General features: G+C 37.3%; 2 protein-coding genes across 3 annotated transcripts; one reads left to right on the top strand and one right to left on the bottom strand.

The window, feature by feature from the left end:
• Positions 1 to 6,147: 6,147 nt before the first annotated feature.
• On the bottom strand, positions 6,148 to 9,772 carry LOC113782232 (signal recognition particle subunit SRP68-like). The gene is made up of 7 exons (XM_027328136.1): positions 9,138 to 9,772; positions 8,993 to 9,059; positions 8,613 to 8,723; positions 8,246 to 8,441; positions 6,820 to 6,905; positions 6,526 to 6,721; positions 6,148 to 6,366 (listed from the first exon to the last, which is right to left on the bottom strand). Exons 1-7 carry the CDS (start codon positions 9,229 to 9,231, stop codon positions 6,148 to 6,150), a joined length of 969 nt encoding a protein of 322 aa, XP_027183937.1. The 5' UTR covers positions 9,232 to 9,772.
• A 1,581-nt stretch (positions 9,773 to 11,353) lies between these two features.
• Positions 11,354 to 20,042, top strand: LOC113782912 (signal recognition particle subunit SRP68-like). Of its 2 annotated transcripts, none has more exons than XM_027328877.1 (14): positions 11,354 to 11,644; positions 12,882 to 13,135; positions 13,214 to 13,280; positions 13,550 to 13,660; positions 13,832 to 14,027; positions 15,368 to 15,453; positions 15,552 to 15,747; positions 15,907 to 16,018; positions 16,932 to 17,059; positions 17,205 to 17,411; positions 17,526 to 17,635; positions 17,925 to 18,054; positions 18,233 to 18,382; positions 19,544 to 20,042. In XM_027328877.1, exons 2-14 carry the CDS (start codon positions 13,042 to 13,044, stop codon positions 19,760 to 19,762), a joined length of 1,806 nt encoding a protein of 601 aa, XP_027184678.1. In that variant the 5' UTR covers positions 11,354 to 11,644; positions 12,882 to 13,041; the 3' UTR covers positions 19,763 to 20,042. The 2 variants fall into 2 exon arrangements, with proteins under 2 accessions (XP_027184678.1, XP_027184677.1); XM_027328876.1 differs by having other exon boundaries at positions 12,827 to 13,135.
• Positions 20,043 to 20,055: the final 13 nt, after the last annotated feature.

Genomic DNA, 20,055 nt, shown 5'->3' with positions numbered 1-20,055 from the left:
ATTGCTTGTTGTGCGTTGCACAACTTTTTAAGGATACACCAACCGAAAGATACCCATTTTCAACGATTCGAATCAGAAGACGTGTACTCGACTGAAGAGCCAGAAGTAGTAGGGCCAGTACCTCAGCCGTTCGCATTAAACGTATCTCCTGCAGAGCTGGCGGAATGGAAGGCTGCACGAGACTACACAGCGACTCAAATATACGCAGCACGGGAGCGATGATGCCGTTAGGTGTTCATCGAATTAATTGATTTGTAATTGTTTGTAAAAGTACAATCCATGTTTGGGGTGTACTTAAAATGGCCTTTTGTTCCCACAGCTAAATTAATTTGTACCGTCTATATTAAGTATGCATTGGTTTAACCTAAATCAACCACAAAGTTAAAACTTTTAAAGTCAAAGTCAAAATTTTCGAAGTCAAAGTCAACTGAATACATTCAATAATGAGCACCTGTCCAAACGCTAATTTACATGATTTATTTACTATCCAAACGCCTATTTCAAATTTACGCAATCTTAAATAGTAAGCTAAAAATAATTTCAAATAATCTACTGTCCAAAAAACCTTAGTTTAGCTACACTTACTTATTAGAAAAGTGACGGGTGCACTGAGCACACCACATACATCGCCTTTTAAAGGGGATGCAATCTGTCTCATATAGTAGAATTAAAGCACCACATACATTGCTTGCTAAGGCATCTCACGCAACTGCAACTGTTTGAAAAGACAAGACGATCAAATTCAAATTTCCGAATGAAAGCTCACATTAGCTTTGTTGAATTTGTACAACCAACTGAGAAAACTGAAACGAAAAGATGAGTCTAGCATCAATGCACGCCATATCAAATCGCCAGTTTGTGTTCGCCAGGGAAGTCATTTCATGGTCTCTAATTGTAAATATATTAGCATGTGTTTGGGTTTGGATTTGTTAGATGTTTTCAGTGTTGCCAGTGTCCACTTGCGTTCTCTATGATTCCAAGTGATGGAATAAGGCTGCCACACTGAGGCAGGACCGTGTCTCTCCTTTACATTGTCCAAATTTAATAATGCAGACTTCTTACCATATTCACAAACGATTCGGGAGATAAGCAAATTGTTGGAACTACCTGCAATGGGGCAACAACATGGGAGCCTATACTTTTATTTATTCCGTTGCATGATTATTGCCGTTAAAATGCACCACATAAAAGCATTAGGTAAACAAGTATAATGATAGAGATGTACCATTGGGCAATCAAATAACCAATTGCATGTCCCAGGACCAATTCTCCCAGGACTAATTACTTTATACTTGAAGTTTCGTAACAAACATGCAGCAATCATTCATTAACTAACTTGTGCATTTCATCCATATTGTCCATGATTATTGGTCGTTAATTAGATTTATACTTTTCAGATAGTGACATTACAACAAATAGACTTGTTAGAGTTGAAGTATCCAGCCATCACTTCAACCTAAATTTAATCTTGATGGGTTGGGTAGTACGGGGGAGGGAGTGTAAGTGAGAGGTCTCGGATTCAAGTCCTCCTGTTTACACTAAAAAAATATAATAATTTAGTTTTTATTTTTGATACGATGGTAGCCAAGAATGAAAGGCCGAATCTTTTATTAAAAAAATAAGAGGTAAATGTACATAGGTGAACCAAATGATCAAGTGCCACATTTTTGGTAAGATAGTACAAATGCGATTGACTCAAATGTTCTCACACACCACACATGAAAAAACCCGTTCAGTCAGTGCACATGCGACAAGCCATTAGACAGTGAAAAAAAGGTAAATGAAGGACATGCATTGGTTTTGATCTAATGTTCTCCAGTATCATTCTAGGGGGTAATGTCCAATGAATTCAACCAGTATTCCTGAAGCTGTCGATTAAGGCATAGAAACGTCTTTCTCATCTTGTCGTCCTCAAGATTCAGCACATCAGTTACCTTTCTCCCAGGGTGTGCACCTTCAAAAGATTCAATGACTTGAGCTCCCATGCTAACGACGAATTTTTCAAATTCACATTCCCAGCAATCTTTAATCTTGAGTTTAGCTGAGGCTAAGTTGGTCAGCGATGTTGCACACTTGAAGAACGGATTATTATCTTAGCTCCTATTGGACTTGCTTTCTCGGGATCCTTGCATTGAGCTTGTACCCCCTTGACTGCTAGCTGGTTGCTTGCCAGCCAATTTGGAATCGTGGTGCATGTGTGCGTCCGACTCAAGGACATACGTGTCATCGTCTAGATTTGAGAAAGACCGGCCTACAACAAATAGAGCTTGGTGTTGCCTTATGATTTGGGATGGCGGAACTGTAGAAGAATGCGCTTGGCTCCCAATGGTGGTTTTTCCTTCCAAGACCTCTGACATAGCATATTTGTCAACGCACTGACAATATCTAAAGTTCTTATAATTCTGATTTTCCTGTATATAAGTTGGAAACAAATTATGGAAGTTTAAGGCTCAAATACCATCCAAATATATATCATATTTGGCGTAGTACCATTACTACTGTGACTACAATAATAGAAAACAACAAACAAGAAATAAGACTTAGTTGTGGACTAAAATAAGACAGAGCAAAGCCGCCAGTGGAGTGAAAGAAATAAAAGCGAAACAACAACTTATCCATGGAAAATGGTAAAAAAAATGTTCATGGGAGGTGGGTTGCTTGGTATACTTGGACCCTCAAGTGCTAACATGCAAATGCCATGCTAGATAGTTGCACATTAATGTGAATTCTGGGCATACTCTAGTGCTGCACTTTGCTGTACAAGTGTTCCACTTAATAGATATTTATTGAAGGCAGCACGATGCGGTGTATATAGCTACAAAAAGGCAGCAGACTTTGGGTGAATGAAGACAAATTTTCCAGCTTCTTAGAGTTGAGGCAATGTAGTAGCTAATCACCCATACCTCTGATTATTGGTGTAGCAAAAAGTACAATTACTAAGACAGGCATGAAATGTAGGAATTTATTTTGTTACTACATGATAGGTGGCAATATATAGGTGGAAGCAATAAGTCACATGAATGTATATTAACACCAGAATAAAGAAATACATGCTTACTTTAAAAGTAGCCACTAGGTCATGTTCCCCCCAACTATTTCACCTTTTTTATTTTAGGGAGATGTGACCACCTATAACCAAACATTGGAAAGTACTGGACCAAATATATCAACATATCCAAAGAATAACAGTCGCATGTACCCATGAAGTAACGTAGCAACAAAAGGAAGATATACCAAATTGTAGATTAGGCAGATGAACAAAAGTAACAATTATCAATACTTGTTTGGTTAAGAAGAAACAGCAACATAATTATCATTTGCAAATTATTCCATTGCGAATCATCCAAGAAGCACCTCCTGTTCGCATCCTATCCAATGCGAGTTTCAGATGATAAACGTAAACCCTTTAACTTGGCATATACATGCCAAATTCTTTTCAATTGAGTGAACTTTGAATGGTAAACACTCCAGCCATACAGCTGGCTCCAGGTTGCATTAAGGTGTGCAGCCAATTTCATCCAATTCACTTCGAATGCCATGTTTGAGTACTACTCCCCACTCTTTCTCCACTCAACGTAGGTCATGCAGAGCAAAATCTCCATATTTTCATCCCAGTAAGCTTTTGGAATGCTGTGGTCTCGAAGCATTTGTTTTGCATGACGAAGTTGGCAGCAGTCCAAAGAATGAGGTAATGATTAGTGGGAAACATGGGAAGCATTGAGGCAGAGCAAGGCATATGGAGAGAAGTGGTTAATACAACAAAATCATTTGGGGTATAAGTTACAAATGGAAAAAAAAATTTGTACTAGCATCGATCCATATCACAAAAGTGGCATGGAATTTGGGTTCCATTTTCAGGGGTGGGATTGGAAGTAAAAAACGGGGGGCTTGCCAGAATAATGAACTTACTCTGAAATAGTTCACTAGACACTCGATATAGTCATTGGAGTCCATAACAGAGTTGACAAAAGAAATCTCAGAACTTCTAGCAAGAGTGGTTGGTCTAGGCAATGACTTCCGGTGTTTGTTGGGCATTTATCGAATATTCAAGAACCAACAGTAGCTCATAGTATGGAACACCTGAACAAGCACACTACAAATGCACGGATAATATGGGGAAGCAAGAAATGATTGCTAAGCTAATTGGCCGAGCAATTAGCTTTGGTAATACATAGGGCGTACAATAAAATTGGTGGTGCTACTATAGTCTCACCATAACAGGGGAAGAAATGAGTTATAAGGCGTTAAGAGTTCTAGAAATTTATTGTCAGCTATAGTGCAGCCAAACACCTAATTGACCAAAGGAATCGGAAAATAGGGCAAACAACCACAATTCATGAACACGGTTGTAGGATAGGGAGGAAAATTCTAACCTTAGCAGCAGCTCGACAACATGCAAATCCTTGGCAACCAAACCAACCTTGTTGGAGTTTCACTAAATTTGTTTTGTTTGCCGCTATAAAAGTTGAAGATAAGATGCGGAGGCCGAACAAATTCAGGCAATCTTGGCCGAGAATCTTTGACTACAATTGCTTCAAGCAAATATATATATATATATATATATATATATATATATACCAATCCACAATCGGATACTTGAAATCTTCAGTCCCCCTGCGCGCAGCTTCTCACAAAAGGGGCTCAATGTAGATTAATCTGGAAATGCTCAGAGGGGATAAGAAATTTGGAGGAGATTTTAGATGAACAGCAAGAAAGGAATTGAGATGGGAATGTGCACGGGACACGATGCCTTTTTTCACGACCTTTTAGAATGGCTCTTTTTTCACGACCCTTCAGAATGTTTGGTATGGGTAGATATATTCTCTCTCTTCTTGAGAGCTCCTCTCTCTAAAAATTAGAGCCTTTCCTCTTCACTTGAGAGTTCTGGCTCCTCTTTCAGTAGGAGAGTCATATAATAGTTTTAGCCATTGTCCCGATCTTGCCCATCTGTTCACTGTCTTCCTCAACTTTTAGTTGCCCATGTTTTCTAGAGCTGTTTGTTCGGTCCTTGAAGTTTTAAGCTTTCGCTGGTCTTATTTTTAAAAATATTAAAAAAAATTTCTGTTGATAAGCGGTTGTCCTTTTTCTGAACACATCTGGTTCTTATCTACTGTTTTTCTAACTCTTAACTTCCTCTTCTTGTACAGAACTAGAATACTGGAGTCATCTGGGTCTTGTTCTGGAATGCCCTTAAAGTGACTTCGGCCATGGCAGATGAACTTGCTTTCGTGTTGGAAAAATTTGAGCTATCAAACAAGGAATATGAGGGAGTGGAACTGGACAGTGAAGACGCAGAGGATGGAAGGGAAGATTGCAGGAAGTGTTTAGTTGGGAAAGTTATGGGAGAAAGATCTGCCAACTTTACGGGGATTAAGAACTTTGTGAACCACATGTGGGGCTTTCCCAGGAACATGATTGCAACGGAGGTAGGCTTTAATCTGTATCAATTTTCCTTCTCAGAAGAAAAGGATATTGACAGAGTCCTGGCGGGAAGACCTTATGTTATGGACAACCAACTTCTCAATATAAAGCAGTGGGAAGAAGATATTGACCACAACCCTGATGCCTTTAACCTCTCACATATGTGGATACAAATTTGGAATATGCCGATTCACTGGCTAACCAAGGAAATTGGAAGGAAAATTGGAAGGGTCTTTAATAGAGTCGACGACGTGATCATCTCGAGGGGAGGTAGCAAGGAGGGAAGACATCCCAAAATCAAGGCTGTGGTAGATGTCACAGTTCCATTACTAAGGGGAACTGCAGCAAAAATGAATGGGGTGTCAAGATGGGTTGAGTTTAGGTATGAAAAATGTTCGGATTTTGGACTATAGATGAGATTATGTAAAATATAATTTGACAAATTTACCATTAAAAAATGATCATGTGCCTTGCACATGATGGATTCCGGCCAAAAAATGATCGAAAACCTAGTTAGGGACTAAATTTGTCCGATGTGAATATGTAAGGGATATAAAATTACACTTTTAAAAGTGAGGGACGAAAAAAGTTATTTTACAAAATGTAAGGGACGTTTTGGACGATTTTCCCTAAATAAAATGAAGAAACTAGTTGTGGATACTAAATTCATATAAATGATGGACGAAATTAGTAAGCTATGATAAATTTAACAATGACCCCTAGGCTTTAAGTCTGTTGTCCACGTACCCATAAACAATTTGAATTACACATTAGACTCCAGTACTTGTCATAATCCATTAAACAGTAGACAACGCAGAGGAGACTACTACAAAAAATGAGGAATCCATTAAATGTTTTTGCGTTTGATATTGGAAATCGGTGCCCAAGCCAATGGAATTCTGTCATTGATGCAGCCTGCTGGGACCTAGCCTCAGACATAACAGCCTTTTGATCCAAGAAAATGCAGTTATAATTAGATACTAAGCTGAGAAATTCATGTTTCCAAGTTGTCATGACAAAAGTTGTGGAATATGATTCTACCAATAGTATAGCCACACACCTCATTAATCACCTAACTCCTGAATTCTATTATTTAAGACTCACCTCCAACTTTGCTCTAAACAGGTCCAAAGCAGGTCCTTCCATTTCACCTATGCGTAACAATTCAGAAGTTTGTAAATTTGACTCGCCAATTTTGTGTAAGCAGTATCTTATGCTAGGTTCTAATTCCTCAACCCGCTCACGGCACAAAACTTGGTTCTCAAGGTCTCCATATTTCCCAAGTTCCTCATAAACAGCCCTAAAGAAAGTAACTAAGTTAGCCAACAAGGGAACTGTACACTTCAAGCAACATCTTGGATATTTAAAGGAGAAACAACCATACTAAACATTTAGTACCTGGCACTTTTGAAACTCTTCAGTGCAACTTCCCAATTCTGATCTTGTTCAAATAACAAATTTCCCCTCATATAAGCTGCATAGGCCTGCAGTTTAAGAATTGATAGTTTCTCAGTACAGAGAATATTACTTGCATGCAAAAGTTACAAGCAACAGTGTGAAGAAATTGCCAAGTCAACAACATTGACAGGCTGAAACTCCACCACTAAGCAAATGGAAACAGAAAATGGCAACAAAATCTTCAAAATGTCCATCTGAGAAAAGAGTTGAAGAGCACATCGATTGCTAAGTGAGAATTGTTTTTACAGCTTGCATGTACGTCTAGAACTAGTTAATAGTTCATCTGATGCTTTTAATGAAAACGACTAAAAAAGGAAAGGAAAGACAGTAAGAAACAACTGAATTGTCGGCATTGATTGCATAAGCCAACTTCCACTAAGTATGACTGTATTGTAAACTATATCGTTGGTTTTAATTGCAGTGATTGGAGATGAATCCAAACCATCCATAGAAATTAACTTTATCTTAACATAAATAGTTGCTTAGAGATCATAAAGTGATAGATTCTCCACCATATCATCTAAACTAATCCAAGCACTAAATCTGAATTATTCGTAAATACCTAGTTTGATATGTGCTGGCTACAGTTATCGAATGTAAACTTCTACCTAAACCACTTGTAACAAGAAAAGAACGGTCAAAGGAAGAAAATTAGTAGCAGACTATGAAGTTTACTTATTAAAAGCATCTAAGCAGGTTATCTCTCATGATTCTAGCAACACCACAACTAGGGATGGCAACAGGAGCGGCTTCCCGAGGGGAGTGAAGCAAGGGTGGAGGGGATTTTTCTCCCCCTGTTTTAAATGGGGCAGGTGATGGGGGAGGACCTCCACCACTAAATAAATTTTGAAAAAATGTAAGTATCTATAGCTAATTTTATACATATATAACATACACATTACAACCACACATCAATAATATATGCAAATATATTATAATTTGAGAACTAAAAATATCATAATGTCAATAAAATAAATTTTAAAATATCAATAATATCTAAAAGAATGATTTATGAGGTTGTTATTGATGTTATATACGTGGACAAATAATGTCCAAATAAAAATTATAATTAGCCAACCACTATGGAGTGGGGTGGGGCATGGCAAGGGTAAGGGAAGCGGGGGACGGGGCAGGAGTGGGGGGAGATTTTAGAACACGGGGCTGGGGAAGGGGGAGGGATCCCCCGCCTTCCCCCCCCGCCTTCCTCCAAAAACCACGGGCCCTATTGCCATCCTTGCCCACAAGTGAAAGGAAATACAGTGAACCGAATAAAACAAAAAATTCCTGAAAGAGTCTGTTAGAAATAATTAGATTATTTGTATACAGGGCACAGCAGCAGTGCAAAATGATGAATTAATCAGCACACCTCTGCTTCCAAAGATGTCCTAGAATCTCCCTTAATGGAACACAAGTCTTGAAACAAAGTAGCCCATTTGACTGCTTTTCGCAGCCTACCAATCAGATAGCCACGCTGACGTGCATTTGGACCATCTGGCAGCGTTTTCTTTTCCATAGCATGGCTCCAAGCTCTTTCTGCTGTATAAAGAACCACATGAAGATACCTACAGTGTCCCCAACCACCACGCAGAATCAGGATAGATTAACGACCATTAAGAAATTATTAATGAGAGACAAAACAGCATATTTGTTCTTCAAATAGCAAAAGCGAAATTAAAACATTTACCAACTGTAATGTCAATCAAATTCAACCATTGGTCTTGGCAATCTATTACCTCACTTCAGTGACCATAGAAGCTGTAATCGCCCTTTTACTATATTTACCACGGCCATGCGTGAATTTCAACGACTTGTACAATCTCCTGAGCCGAGCAGTACAGTACCTCCTAAAAAATTTGCAAAAACTGGTCAATTTCACATTCCCTCAATAGTACAACTCTATCACACCACATTTTTCACAAATTTAACCCTGCCACCTCTAATGATCAATGTCATAAATTCCCTCATAAACCTATATAGAGCACACTTACGCTTATATACTGGTAAAAACAATATCAAACGGCATTTCTTACAAAAATTAAACCTACTTCCCGGAACTTCATCGTACCAAATTACTCATAAACATATACCATAAGTGTACAAGCGTAGGTTATACCGGTAACGAGCGTAATCGCCAAACCGCAATCCATGCTGCATCTGAGCGGATTTCAAGAGCTGCAAAACTGTAAATTCACCAAAAAAAAAAACTAAATTATCACCTCAAAATTAGCTGTCTAGAGCTTTATGGGAGAGTAAATTACCATTGATAGAGAACCTAGGGCTATTAATCTGATCAACGGATTCCGAATTCTGGTTGTCCACATCCATAGCGGAGGAGTTGTTCTCTTTGGCCATATCGTTAATGTGAAATCTCCGTCAGATCTTAAATTTGGCGTCGTCTTTATCGGAATTAGCCCGACGGCTTGAATGTAGGTGGCTTGAAAGATTCTGAAGATGTCCCAAATGCCCCTGGCTCGTGGCACACTGCCGGCGGCGGGGTTTTCTGGTTTAGTCGCTGAGTGAACGTAAATGAAGCCTGCTTGGTCTCGACATAAAAATCCTAGTCTCCCCTGCGTTGTCTACTGTTTAATGTCATAAGGATGTAATCGAGCCGAGTCGAGCTCGAGTATCGCTATACTCGAGCTCGACTCGACTCATATACACAGAAACTCGAGCTCGATCGAGTCTAAAAAATGGATACTCGAAGCTCGACTCGAAGAATTTCCTTTAGGCTCGAGACTCGACTCGATAAGGCTCGACCTTTAGTCAAGCCTTATCGAGTCGAGTCTTATCAAGCTTTTTGACTCGATTTGACCAAAAAATGAGATCAAAGGTGGCTTTTTGGGAAGATTCAAAGGCAAGCTGGATTGCTTGACATGAAACTTTCAAATTCAGCAATTACCCACCAACTAGGGGTGAGCAGATTCGGTTCGTACCGAATTCATAACCGATTTCAAATTCAATTCGGTAATTTGAAATCGGGTATTTGGTAATTCGGTACCAATTCGGTGCATACCGAATTCACCGAATTCTAATATGGTATAAAATAGGTAATGAGATTATGAATTTGGTAATAACCGATTTCGAATTCAAAATTCGGTAATTGAAATCGGGTACCGCATTACCGCATTCGAATACCAAATTGATATATAAAATTATATAATATATAGACAAATGCTATTTAGTATTAGTATATACTACTAATACTTTATTATATTATATAGGTAAATGCTATTAATAATAATTAGTATATGGTATTATCATCATATCATGTACTTATAATACTAATAATATATAATAATGTACAATATATTTATATTATTTTAGTATTTATTAACTGTTATATGACTACAATAATGCATAGTAATACATTACAATATAAGATAACTATAATAGTTATTATTTTATACATGAGTAACATACTAACATGACTAGAATTAGATAATAATTAATACATATATGTATAATACTAAATATTAAACAATAAACATAATTAGTAATTAGAATTTAGATATTGGTAATTTGATACATCATTCATGTTTGAATTATTGAATATTTGAATGCGTAATCTATAACTTGCAAGTATTAGTGTACTCTAAATTTACATTACATATTCACTAATCTTAAGGTTTTAAGTATAGATAAGACAACTAAGCAGTGTAAGTGAATGTATATGAATTGCAAATCAATGTATTAGTGTATTGACTTTCACAATAACATATGTAAGTAAATAAGTTTAATTTTGATTTGAAATAAATTATAAGTTTGTAACTAACATAACTTATCACTAATCATTGTAATTTGTAAGTTTGTAACTAATATTACTTATTATTAATCATTGTAAATTATAAATTCATAAATTATTACTAATCATTGTACAGTCTAAGGTTTATTCTAGTTTAAATTAATCACTTTTTATGTGTTCCTTAAATCATAGACTAAGGATTGTAGGTATAAGTGATCAAATAAGTTAAAATTCATATTATCTATTTACTAATCTTAAGGCTTTAAGTATAGACAAAATAACTAAGCTGTGTAAGTGAATGCATGTGAGTTGCAAATCAAGTAAATAAGTTTTATTTTGATTTGAAATAAATTATAAGTTTGTAACTAATGTAACTTATCACTAATCATTGATTCATTGTAATTTATAAGTTTGTAACTAATATTACTTATTATTAATCATTGTAAATTATAAATTCATTGTAACTACTAACTAAATTAGTTTAAATTAATCACTTTTTATGTGTTTCTTAAATCATAGACCAAGGATTTTAGGTATAAGTGATCAAATAAATGCCAATTAAACCACAAAATGATTTGAACATAAGTAATGTGTTCAATTATGAATAAATTTGGGGATCAAATCAGTAATAATTTTTAAATCATTGAGGAGCATAATGAATGTATTATAATTTAGGAGCCCCAATTTATAAATTAAAAATTACAAAATCACTTCATTGGGGAAGAGTCGGATTTCATCTTCAGCTGATGACAAGTGAGAAAACAACCATTGCAAATTTGCAATATTGCATGGTGCCGTGACTGCCGTCACCTAGGGCTTTCACAGCACTAACACTCCCAAGTCCCAATTCCCAAATCGAAGCTGCTCTCCGCCTCTCCGGCCTCCGCCAGTCCGCCGCGCTCTACGCCTCCTGTCGGCTGTGTCCTGCCGTGCTGGTTCATCGCTGCCGAGTGTCGAAGACGAAGCACCAAGATCTCACTGGTTCATCGCTGGTTCATCACTGCTCATCTCTGGCTCGCTTAGGTAAGTGCTCCTCTGTTTTTGGCTCTGTGTATCTGGCATTAAAATGGGCCAAGATCGACTAGGAAATTTGTTATCCTGAATTGATAAGGGGACGAAATCTGAGTTTCGAATTGCAAACTCTAACTGTTGTAGTAGTTTAGATTAGGTGTGATATAACATAAGCTTTGTATTTTATACACAAGAAAGCTCTCTCCAGTTGTGCAGCCTTTAAAAGTTAAGGCCTTGGGGAAAAATTCCACCTTTTACCCGTTAGAAAAATTAAAAAGGAAAAAACTTGCTAAAATGAAAATTTTACCTCCTTGTCCGTGGAGATTCTCAATCTCTGGTGCACATCTAGTGAAAGTACGGCTCCAGAAGTTGTACCTAGGATTCTGGATATGAATTTTCTGCAATGTGTAAAAGAAGAAACATCTATGTATAAATAAGCAGAAAGGTCACCTTAATAAGCTCAATAAAAGTAATCAGCTCCTGAATAAGTAATGGAAAGCATTGGAGCAAGTCTAGAACATATCGAAGAGAGCAATTTAGCTTTTATAACTACAAACCAGTAGAAGGCCTACATATGTCTAGCTTCTTTACATATTTTCAGTCTAATATTTGTAGCTTTCTCATGGCTTGCGGGGGTTGGTAGTTGCTGAACTATAAAGATTGGTTTTATATATTCTCTTAATTTGCTTCAGGGTTATTTTGTAACTACTTGAACTCATTAATTTGTAGTAGCTTCTAGTTATTTTACAAATTACAACTACGCAGTATAGATTTTATTACCCTACTGTGGCTTAGGAACTATGATATGAGGAATTAGAATCATCCATTTTTTGCTGCTCTTGTGGGCACCACTAGTTGGTGGGTAATTGCTGAATTTGAAAGTTTCATGTCAAGCAATCCAGCTTGCCTTTGAATCTTCCCAAAAAGCCACCTTTGATCTCATTTTTTGGTCAAATCGAGTCAAAAAGCTTGATAAGACTCGACTCGATAAGGCTTGACTAAAGGTCGAGCCTTATCGAGTCGAGTCTCGAGCCTAAAGGAAATTCTTCGAGTCGAGCTTCGAGTATCCATTTTTTAGACTCGATCGAGCTCGAGTTTCTGTGTATATGAGTCGAGTCGAGCTCGAGTATAGCGATACTCGAGCTCGACTCGGCTCGATTACATCCTTATGACATTAAACAGTAGACAACGCAGGGGAGACTAGGATTTTTATGTCGAGACCAAGCAGGCTTCATTTACGTTCACTCAGCGACTAAACCAGAAAACCCCGCCGCCGGCAGTGTGCCACGAGCCAGGGGCATTTGGGACATCTTCAGAATCTTTCAAGCCACCTACATTCAAGCCGTCGGGCTAATTCCGATAAAGACGACGCCAAATTTAAGATCTGACGGAGATTTCACATTAACGATATGGCCAAAGAGAACAACTCCTCCGCTATGGATGTGGACAACCAGAATTCGGAATCCGTTGATCAGATTAATAGCCCTAGGTTCTCTATCAATGGTAATTTACTCTCCCATAAAGCTCTAGACAGCTAATTTTGAGGTGATAATTTAGTTTTTTTTTTTGGTGAATTTACAGTTTTGCAGCTCTTGAAATCCGCTCAGATGCAGCATGGATTGCGGTTTGGCGATTACGCTCGTTACCGGTATAACCTACGCTTGTACACTTATGGTATATGTTTATGAGTAATTTGGTACGATGAAGTTCCGGGAAGTAGGTTTAATTTTTGTAAGAAATGCCGTTTGATATTGTTTTTACCAGTATATAAGCGTAAGTGTGCTCTATATAGGTTTATGAGGGAATTTATGACATTGATCATTAGAGGTGGCAGGGTTAAATTTGTGAAAAATGTGGTGTGATAGAGTTGTACTATTGAGGGAATGTGAAATTGACCAGTTTTTGCAAATTTTTTAGGAGGTACTGTACTGCTCGGCTCAGGAGATTGTACAAGTCGTTGAAATTCACGCATGGCCGTGGTAAATATAGTAAAAGGGCGATTACAGCTTCTATGGTCACTGAAGTGAGGTAATAGATTGCCAAGACCAATGGTTGAATTTGATTGACATTACAGTTGGTAAATGTTTTAATTTCGCTTTTGCTATTTGAAGAACAAATATGCTGTTTTGTCTCTCATTAATAATTTCTTAATGGTCGTTAATCTATCCTGATTCTGCGTGGTGGTTGGGGACACTGTAGGTATCTTCATGTGGTTCTTTATACAGCAGAAAGAGCTTGGAGCCATGCTATGGAAAAGAAAACGCTGCCAGATGGTCCAAATGCACGTCAGCGTGGCTATCTGATTGGTAGGCTGCGAAAAGCAGTCAAATGGGCTACTTTGTTTCAAGACTTGTGTTCCATTAAGGGAGATTCTAGGACATCTTTGGAAGCAGAGGTGTGCTGATTAATTCATCATTTTGCACTGCTGCTGTGCCCTGTATACAAATAATCTAATTATTTCTAACAGACTCTTTCAGGAATTTTTTGTTTTATTCGGTTCACTGTATTTCCTTTCACTTGTGGGCAAGGATGGCAATAGGGCCCGTGGTTTTTGGAGGAAGGCGGGGGGGGAAGGCGGGGGATCCCTCCCCCTTCCCCAGCCCCGTGTTCTAAAATCTCCCCCCACTCCTGCCCCGTCCCCCGCTTCCCTTACCCTTGCCATGCCCCACCCCACTCCATAGTGGTTGGCTAATTATAATTTTTATTTGGACATTATTTGTCCACGTATATAACATCAATAACAACCTCATAAATCATTCTTTTAGATATTATTGATATTTTAAAATTTATTTTATTGACATTATGATATTTTTAGTTCTCAAATTATAATATATTTGCATATATTATTGATGTGTGGTTGTAATGTGTATGTTATATATGTATAAAATTAGCTATAGATACTTACATTTTTTCAAAATTTATTTAGTGGTGGAGGTCCTCCCCCATCACCTGCCCCATTTAAAACAGGGGGAGAAAAATCCCCTCCACCCTTGCTTCACTCCCCTCGGGAAGCCGCTCCTGTTGCCATCCCTAGTTGTGGTGTTGCTAGAATCATGAGAGATAACCTGCTTAGATGCTTTTAATAAGTAAACTTCATAGTCTGCTACTAATTTTCTTCCTTTGACCGTTCTTTTCTTGTTACAAGTGGTTTAGGTAGAAGTTTACATTCGATAACTGTAGCCAGCACATATCAAACTAGGTATTTACGAATAATTCAGATTTAGTGCTTGGATTAGTTTAGATGATATGGTGGAGAATCTATCACTTTATGATCTCTAAGCAACTATTTATGTTAAGATAAAGTTAATTTCTATGGATGGTTTGGATTCATCTCCAATCACTGCAATTAAAACCAACGATATAGTTTACAATACAGTCATACTTAGTGGAAGTTGGCTTATGCAATCAATGCCGACAATTCAGTTGTTTCTTACTGTCTTTCCTTTCCTTTTTTAGTCGTTTTCATTAAAAGCATCAGATGAACTATTAACTAGTTCTAGACGTACATGCAAGCTGTAAAAACAATTCTCACTTAGCAATCGATGTGCTCTTCAACTCTTTTCTCAGATGGACATTTTGAAGATTTTGTTGCCATTTTCTGTTTCCATTTGCTTAGTGGTGGAGTTTCAGCCTGTCAATGTTGTTGACTTGGCAATTTCTTCACACTGTTGCTTGTAACTTTTGCATGCAAGTAATATTCTCTGTACTGAGAAACTATCAATTCTTAAACTGCAGGCCTATGCAGCTTATATGAGGGGAAATTTGTTATTTGAACAAGATCAGAATTGGGAAGTTGCACTGAAGAGTTTCAAAAGTGCCAGGTACTAAATGTTTAGTATGGTTGTTTCTCCTTTAAATATCCAAGATGTTGCTTGAAGTGTACAGTTCCCTTGTTGGCTAACTTAGTTACTTTCTTTAGGGCTGTTTATGAGGAACTTGGGAAATATGGAGACCTTGAGAACCAAGTTTTGTGCCGTGAGCGGGTTGAGGAATTAGAACCTAGCATAAGATACTGCTTACACAAAATTGGCGAGTCAAATTTACAAACTTCTGAATTGTTACGCATAGGTGAAATGGAAGGACCTGCTTTGGACCTGTTTAGAGCAAAGTTGGAGGTGAGTCTTAAATAATAGAATTCAGGAGTTAGGTGATTAATGAGGTGTGTGGCTATACTATTGGTAGAATCATATTCCACAACTTTTGTCATGACAACTTGGAAACATGAATTTCTCAGCTTAGTATCTAATTATAACTGCATTTTCTTGGATCAAAAGGCTGTTATGTCTGAGGCTAGGTCCCAGCAGGCTGCATCAATGACAGAATTCCATTGGCTTGGGCACCGATTTCCAATATCAAACGCAAAAACAAGGGTGTCCATACTGAAAGGTTAGTAATGAATCATGACATAATTAAGTCATAGTGGTTTCTGAGCAAAATGGATACTTAAGTTTTTCTTCCTTGTATCTGCTTTTTGCAACTGCATTGCCACTTTTTGGGTTGACTCTAGAAGCTGGAATTGTTTGCTTGACAGCTTTTTTAGTTTAGCTGGAAATTCAAATTTAGACAGCATGTTCTCTGTTGTATTTTTCCAAGAATAGTTTTGGGACAGTTATTTTTATTTGGAAATCACCATTTAAATAACATTTAAAAAGTTTAATGGTTTTAATGTGTAATCAGAATATTAGCATTGCAGAAGTTGCTCATTTAAGGTTTGCTGCTTATATAAGTTGTGCTTCTGAAGTAAGTTCATCAGGTCATACAGAGGAACGTGTTAAAGACTGGCATTTGGCCTTTCTAGGTTGAACTTTGTAATGAATTGTGTAATGCCCTCACTGCATTGGTGTAATTAGATAGACATGTTTCTATCTCTAATGCTACATCATAAACTCATTCACAGAAAATTTTCTGCTATTGACTGATTTCTTTCTGGGTTAAGTACCTTGATTTCAATCAGAACGCCAACATAGAGGATGCTGCCTAGAAATCAAAATAAATTCTGGGAGTCCCTTCCATGTACTTTGTGGCTTGATTGCTCCAAAATAAGTTATTCTTAAGTGAATCTCAATTCTAAATTGGATTCTCGATGTTTCTGAAAGCTTTTCTGCTCCTTTCATTTTGTATTGCCAACATTAAACAGATTGATAAAAACCAACAGGATGTTGATTTCCTATGTAATCTGATATCACCTTATGCATCCGCTTTCTTAGCCATTTTATGTTCATTGAGTTGATTAGTACTTTCTATAGCTTTATCATCCAGTCTGAAGGTTTTTCCTTTCTTATGATGCGAACTTGATCAGCTCAGGAACTGGAGAAGGACATTCATGGCCCAAAAGCAGACTCTCTTCCGGCAGATAAAAGACTTGCCACATTTGACAAAATATTTGCTGCATATAATGAAGCCAGAAGCTGCATTCGCAATGATTTGGTGAGAAGCATGAGATTCCCATTTTTTTTTATTCTGTGTAATCAAGTACTTTGTCATCTTAGTGCACTTTTTGCTATTAGGAACAATGATATGTTTTTTTCCTTCCTTCCGGATTTACTGATTTTCACATTATGCTCTCTTTTAGGCTAGTGCAGGAAATTCTGAAAGCATGAAAGATGATCTTAGTGGCCTTGATAAAGCTATTGGTGCTGTTTTAGGACAGCGAACCATCGAAAGGAACCAGTTATTGGTTAGCATTGCTATAAGCAAACTCAATAAGGTCCGTGATGATAAGAATGAAAAAGTTACCAAGCCTGAAGAGCTTGTCCGACTATATGACCTTTTGTTACAGGTGATTACCCATAATTCATATAGCTAGCTTTTTGCAATCTTTTTGTGCATGTAGCAATAGTAGTAGGCATACTTGTAAGTGTCAAAATTTAGTAACTGCTCTTCCAACTGGCAGAATGCTGCTGATCTTTCTGATTTAGTTAGCTCTGGAAGAGATAGAAAGCCAGAAGAGTTGGCTTTTGCTGAAGAGTGTGAGCTCAAAAGTTTGGTTTTCAGAGCTGAAAGGTTCGGTTTATGTCACTGTATTTTCTTTTTTTTGGCTGTTTGTTTCTTTTGTCTCTTACAGGCTTTCACTTCACTCTTTTCTTGTGAATGTATAAGTTGGCTGTAGGTTTATTTTATTGTCTAAAAGTCTTGTCTTCTCTTAACTTATCCTGTCAAATAAATGTATATTCTTAAGTTTGCTTTTTTTATTCTACTTTTCTATTGTTACCATGAAAATTGGTTCAAGGTGTTAGGATTGAGAATGTTTTGATTGTTCAACATGATGACCTTGCTCTCAATTTGTTGGCAGGTGTTTCTATTTAGCCAAATCCTATAGTTTGGCTGGAAAGAGAACAGAAGCCTATGCTTTGTACTGCAAAGTTCGCTTTCTAGCTGATACAGCCCTTAAAGAGCTTCAAAATTTGAAGACAGCTGATCAGGTGTGCATACTTTCCTCTATGGCTGATTTGGTTAATTTAAACATAGTCATAACCAAAGGGCCATCTTTTATTTTTCTTTTATGAAATTTCAGGTTTATGGCAGCTTGTTCTTCCATGTCTACTCACGTGTTGACTGCTTTGTTTGTCTCTTTATTTTTGTCCATTTTCTTTGTATCAGGCTGTGATAAAGGAGTTGCAGACACTGCAAAAAGAAAGTAGATCAAACAGCTGTATAGAGCATGCATTAGCCATCATGGAGGAAGAGCAGGCTCCAGAAAAGCTATCACAAAAGATTTCAACTATATCATTGACTGGAAAGGATAAGAAGGTTTGTGCCCCATTTAACTTTAGGTCCTGGACTTGTTCATCTAGAAGGAAATTAAATGCATCAATCATAGTTGGAGCATGTAAAGTATGATGCTATTATTAATTTCCCCATTATGCTGATGTGGCTTCATTAGATTTCACTTTCTTTTAAGCTGGCCATGTGTTAATGGTTTTTGAATATCTCAAATTATGCATTTTTTTAGCCCTTCAAGTTAATGGTTTTCTTCTAGATATTGATGTTAAAAATTTGCACATTTGTTTACATTGCTTTATACACTTTACGTATATGTTTCTTAGCTACATAATAGGTGAAGGCATTCAGATTTGCTTACATGTTACTTACACTCTATTCCTCGAGTTTTTTTGGTATATGATTAATTCATGCAACTAAAAGCATGGTTTTATTTTGAGATTTGTGGATAAACTGTTGCATGGACCCTCTGTAGTCATAGTACTTTGCGTGGTCCTAGAGATCAGCTTTATGCATGTTCACCATTCACACTTTGAAAGTCATCTTATAGTGCTGATCCACAAGGATTCTCTGAATAAACTGGCCATAGAATTTGTGGATCAAAAACCATGCATTAATTTCTTCTGCTGGAATATTTCCTAGTACTGAAATTTTCGTGCTTCCAGTAGAATATGATAAACGACACCACTGTGATGCTTTGCCTATATGTGCCATCTGTGATGGAACTTCTTTTAGGTCAAGTCCTTATTTACAATGCTTAGTTGGTGGAACATACTTTGTTGGACCATGAATACATGTGCATTGTTATCTTTTACTTTTTTCTCAAAGCCGGTCCTCCTTTTGGATTTTCTTTATGTAGCCATGTATTCAACACAGTTTATCCTTCCTTTGTGATTATTTGAAGAACACAGGCTATTTTGCTCCTCATCTTGTGTGCATAATTTTTTGTTTTCCCTTTGTTTACTTCTCTTCCTTTCCAAAGTTGCTTCTGTTTTAGGCACAAGTTGGTAATATTTTAACGCATTTTGAGCTGGGATTTGTCTCTGTTTTTAATGTTTAAAATGGTTGCAAATTAGTCTAGTTTAACTTTTTAAATGCATAGCTGAAGCGCACTTCTTTAAGCACGTCTCAATCACGCTTCTGTAGTATTATGGCTTAACCTTTTACTGGATGTTGATTCTGTTGTTTCAGTTGGAGAAATTTCTTATGGACAACCTGGATGTGTATGAATCAGCAGTGGATGCCAGTGTCAAGTCAATGTCACGTATTGAGCGCTTCCCACCTTCATTCCAGGCAGCTGCTCGGAGTCCAATAGTTCTTGACCTGGCATATAATCTAATAGAATGCCCATCACTGGAGAACAGGACAAAGAAGGACAAGAAAAGCTTTTTAGGTAGACTTTGGAGATGAGTAGGTTTATTGCGGAGTATTTTTTTTGTTTTGCGAGTTTTTATATCCATCCAGTGAGTGATACTCGTGAAAGATTGACCATTCAGCGACGATGAGTTGTGGCAACTTTTGTGGCACTCGGAAAAGATTCAAATCGCCATCAAAATTTTGGCTCTCTAGATTCTGTAAAACAATAGATGGTACTTCGAATTGAATTACAATAATAATTTGCGAATTTTGTAATTTAATTGGTTACGTGGCAAATCAAGGAAAATGACCGAGTGAGATTTGGAGACTTTAATTTGCAAATGTGT

The sequence above is a fragment of the Coffea eugenioides genome, chromosome 9 (assembly GCF_003713205.1).
Source record: "Coffea eugenioides isolate CCC68of chromosome 9, Ceug_1.0, whole genome shotgun sequence".
Lineage (NCBI taxonomy): Eukaryota > Viridiplantae > Streptophyta > Magnoliopsida > Gentianales > Rubiaceae > Coffea > Coffea eugenioides.
Note: the sequence above shows the minus strand (reverse complement) of the source record. Positions and strands in the feature narration are given on the sequence as shown.